The 4,721-nt window shown below is 50.2% G+C and overlaps 1 protein-coding gene across 1 annotated transcript in view; it reads right to left on the reverse strand.

Annotated features, from left to right (window-relative positions):
• LOC122565058 (unconventional myosin-IXb-like) overlaps positions 1-4,721 on the reverse strand; it is a gene marked incomplete at its 3' end in the record, with an annotated part of 46,951 nt that overhangs the window by 9,111 nt on the left and 33,119 nt on the right. The window contains exons 11-14 of the mRNA XM_043720688.1: positions 4,467-4,608; positions 3,500-3,698; positions 3,265-3,340; positions 955-1,071 (exon numbers count right to left, since the gene is read on the reverse strand). Coding sequence (XP_043576623.1) covers positions 955-1,071; positions 3,265-3,340; positions 3,500-3,698; positions 4,467-4,608 — 534 coding nt within the window. The remainder of the gene's footprint in view (positions 1-954; positions 1,072-3,264; positions 3,341-3,499; positions 3,699-4,466; positions 4,609-4,721) is intronic.

The raw sequence follows: 4,721 nt of genomic DNA on the forward strand, positions 1-4,721 counted from the left end.
GGGGGCAACAGGGAAAAATATGGGAAAGGGGCACTAACGTGGAGGGAAAGGGAACATCAGCAGAGGGGGCTATCCAGGGAGGGGCTCATATTGGTGGGGCAATAATGAGGAAGGGGCAAAAACTGGGCATGAGGGCAGGGGCAATACCAAAGAGGTGGAAATACTGGGGTGGTCAGGGTTCGGGGTGAGTTTTAAGGGGGTGACTATGATTGGCTGGGGCTGTGATAGGGACATGGATCTGGAGTGGTGTGTGAGATCGGGTGGTGGTGGGGTGGGGGGCAGGATGCTATGGGCCCCATCCTGCCCCAGAGGGAGGAATGTTTGAGGGAGAGGCTGTTTTGTGAAATTGGTCCATTTCCAACATGGCTACCAACGGAAGATTCTAGAAGTAGCAGCAAGTTACCGTGAGAGCTCGTTGGGATTTTCTGGCTGCATCAATTAGGATCTGCCCCAAACTCCACCCCCAGCGATTTACAGAGCAGTTTCTGTGATCAGAGATGCTAATTTTTGTGAAGTACCCAGCAATCCTTGCACTCCGAGGAACTCAGTCACTGGCTTTCCACTTTGTCCATTGATAGTTTCACTTTCCCACTTTCTTCTGGGTGTAACAGTTATTGGGTGGTCCCTCCTCAGCTCAGGCGCACGAGCAAATCCATTGCCATCTGTTACCCCGACCCCTTCTCCCTCCAACCCCGCCTTTATCTTTGCAAGAGGGAAAAGTTTTTCCTGCTGCAACTTTCCACTGGGTTAATGGAGATGGTTAGAAGCAGCAGTCAGTACATAGTGAGAGACTCTTGTCTTTGTGTTGTTTTGTTACACACAGAGTCAACATCAGGAGCATTTACGCTCAATGGGCCTGAAATTCTTACACCCAGAGAAATAGAGAACAGAGAAAGAGCCTAAAGGTAAAGAAGATGGCAGCTAGAGGCAAGACACAACTCAATGGAAACTCACTGGAAATGGCAGTGGGGCTTCTCGAGACCCCGCAATGATTTGAGGAGGCTGTGGGGTTCGTCATTGTGCATCACAGCCCATCCTCGAATACTCCTCATCAGCTGAGTATGCAACTCACTGCAACACCATTGACAGAGACATAGTCAGGGAGAGGCAGAGCGTTAGAGGAGAAACAATGAAGACAAAGTTAGAGAGAGGACCCAACACCAAAACGTATCAGCAAGACTGTCACCATGGCAACGAGGCTGCAAGCCAGACCATCACCTCAAGATCCAAGCCCCCAGATTCCTGCAGACCCCAGCAGCCCCCAGCAGGATCAGGAACCCCAAACCCAGTAAACAGCTGGGAACATGGAAATCACAAATTCAATACTACGAGACTGAGCATTTCATCTGCTCACTTATAAAAGGAAATTAAAGCTATGGACTCCTGTGGTGCAGTGGTGGTGTCCCTACCTCTGATCCTGGCTCAAGTCCTACCTACTCTGGAGGTGTGTCATAACAACATCACAGAGAATGTGCTTTGAAACATTCAAGTTACTGCCGGTTGTCAAAATCCACATGGGTTAATGCCCTTCAGGGAAAGGGCAACCCCATGTGACTCCAATCCCATACTGATGTGACCAACTCCAACAGCCCAAGGAATGGGCTCATCCCAAAAACAAATTGAAAAGGAGAGGGTCCCATTTCTACAGGAATTCACCAAGAGACAGGTTGGTATTAGTCTCTGTAAGAGGGTTAGATATCAGAATGGAAAGCCTTTGACCACAAGGCGATATTTTGGCTGGAGGTTTTCCTGTGTGGTCTGGCCTCTGGTCTCCATGCTCCATGCAATCTGTATCATACTGTTACTTACCTCAGTCCCTCCATCCCAAGGCGGCATGTTTGTAAAGAGAAAATCCAGAGTTGTGATAATCCACATGCATTCCCGTGTAGTTATACACTGCATGGCCAGAGGCAGAATGAGTCACCTCCTCAGACTCCTCTCCCCCACCCCTCTTCCCCCCACCAACTCCGAACCTACACTTGTACCCCCTTGTCCTGCCACACCCTGGGGTTATGGCATCTCCAATTTGCCCACATCTTCCAAAGATCACAGAGAACGAAGAGACCCAGAATCTCTGGGAAGAGGCAAAAAGCAGCAATGGACCTCTGAGTGTTGGAACGTGCCCTCCCTTCCCAAATCCTCCTCTCCTATCCTGCGCCAAACCCCGCCAACCCTCCAGCCCTACATTGCACCGGCTCCGGGAGCAAACACAGCCCACAGCTGGACACTACCTGCCCATTTTCACACCTGGGAGGAGAGGAGACTGGGTCAAACCTTCACATGTGACCAGATCTGAAACAGAATGTTATTAAAATGGAAGCTAGTGGAACAATGGTCTTATAAATATATAAATACTGGCAGAGCCAGCAACACCCACGTCCCATGAGTGAATAAAGAAAAAGTGATACTGGACCCAATGTGGGTTTTAAGCTCTGCAATTCTTTCCATCAACCTCTCCACCTCTTTTAAGATACTTCTTAAAATTGCCCAAGCACTTTGTCACCTGCCCGAATATGATGTTGTATTTATTTTTAATTTATTCATGGGATAAGTGCATCACTCCGCGAGCAAGCATGTATTGCCCATCCCTAGTTTCAGCTTCAGCTGAGTCTCAGAGAGCAGTTATGGGCCTGGAGTCACATGGAGGACAGAGCAGATGGGTTTTTAACAATTGACAATGTTACATGGTCACCATTGGGTGAGTCTTCATTTCCAGATTTTCAACAATTTAAATCCCTGCTATTGGTGAGATTTGAACCATATCCCCAGAGCAGGAGCCCAGTGACACGACCCCTCCACGCCTCCTCCACCTGCTGATTCAGTGTTAAACTTCATTTGATCAATCTTTCTGAGAAACCATTCAGGATAAAGTCATGTCACTTTACAAGTAGGACATTAACACAGCTGACTCCTCTCTTAATGATGTTAACTCAAACTGCTCTGTGAGGGAATATACCACTGCAGCTGCTGCTGCTAAAATACTGGCTCAACCCCAACCACTCTTTCTTTCCCCACACACCGGATATTTGGGGAAAAAAACGACAGAACACTGCAGCGGCTGCTGGAAATTGGGAAACTGGGTACTGAGAATATTTGTTACCTTTGGCAGTGGATCAATGCAGATATCTCACTATTACAGACCAACGTGCCACCGGGAGTACAGCCTCCCTATCACTGTTTGCTCTAGCTGCGACTGGCCCCCTTACAGGTTAACCCCCTCACACTTCCCTTGCAGATCAGTAAGTAACCCCCCCCAGCCCTTACCGCAGCGGTTTCTCCGATGAAGTGCTCGATCGCTGTAATTCTCCGAGAGGAACACGAGACACGCGCCGGGGCATTCCTGCAAAACGGACAGAGGGTCAAGGATGATAAACACGGGCCCCACATGCCCTGACCCCAATTCCCTCCAGCCTCACCCTACTCCCCATTACACCCTCCCCTGGCAGTCTGTTTGTCCCATTCCTAGCCCCCTCCCCACCCTGAGGCGCTGGCTCTGTACCTGCAGCAGCTCTCTGTGCCCACTGTGCTCCGGCCTGTTTAAATGCAGCCACAGCTCGGATCGCAGCTCGAAGGGTCGACCAGCGGAACACGGACACAGGATCCATCCCGATTAATTCCCGGATAAACGCGCTGTCACTGCTGCGCAGGAGGGCCACAATGTCTGGGCGCATGTAATCTGTGTTTTTCTCCCGGAAATCCTGCTCATAGCGAGGCATGAGGAAACATCAGTTCATTTAAACAAGAGGGAGAGGTGAGTGTGAGCAAGACCAAGAGGGGGACAGCATATTAACCAATCAAAACTTGCTTCGCCATTGTAAGTGATTAAAGACCGAACAGCAATCTAGGTTTGTTCAAGACATCGCAGCAGTTCTACGACACTTTGATCTTTTACTATAAATTCTGTGTCTTATGATCCTGTCTCACTAGTTACCTGATGAAGGAGCAGTGCTCCTTGTACTTTCAAATAAACCTGTTGGGCTATCACCTGGTGTTGTGTGATTTTTAACCATCTCGGAATGACAGGGCCTTGGGTTCAAGCCCCACATGGTGATGCTGGTCTATAATACAGGCTGACGATCCTAGTTAAGTACTGAGGGAGTGCGGCACTGTCAGAAACATTGCTGCTTCAATGAGACGTTAAATCATGGCCTAGTGTATCAGCGTCTGTGACTAAATTACCCCATGGTCACTACTGCAGAGGAACAATAGGACTCTGGGGCTTTGGAGGGAACATGCTACTGTCCAGTGAGACAGAGAGGGAGCAGCCTGTGGGATGTGACAGGGACAGAGAGGGAGGAGCCTGTGGAACAGAGAGGGAGGGGTCTATGGGACATGACAAGGACAGAGAGGGAGGAGCCTGTGGGACATGACAGGGACAGAGAGGGAGGAGCCTGTGGGACACAGAGGGAGGGGTCTATGGGACAGGACAAGGACAGAGAGGGAGGAGGAGGTTGTCCCAGACACACCTTGATCTGATACTTGACTCGGCCGGCGAAGTGTTGAATGATGAAGGCCGGCTCCATCACCGGGGTGCCAACAAAAAACCGATTCCCCTCGTGCTGCTGCTTGAACTTGGCCAGAAGCGTCTGATTGGTGGCATGAGGGAAACTGGGGAAAGGACAAGGCAATTCAGTGCAATACCTCACCCTCACCCCCCCCACGGACTGGACCCCCCCGTGGACCGGACCCTCCCTCACATCCCCCGCAGACTGGACCCTCCC

Source organism: Chiloscyllium plagiosum, chromosome 31 (assembly GCF_004010195.1).
Source record: "Chiloscyllium plagiosum isolate BGI_BamShark_2017 chromosome 31, ASM401019v2, whole genome shotgun sequence".
NCBI lineage: Eukaryota > Metazoa > Chordata > Chondrichthyes > Orectolobiformes > Hemiscylliidae > Chiloscyllium > Chiloscyllium plagiosum.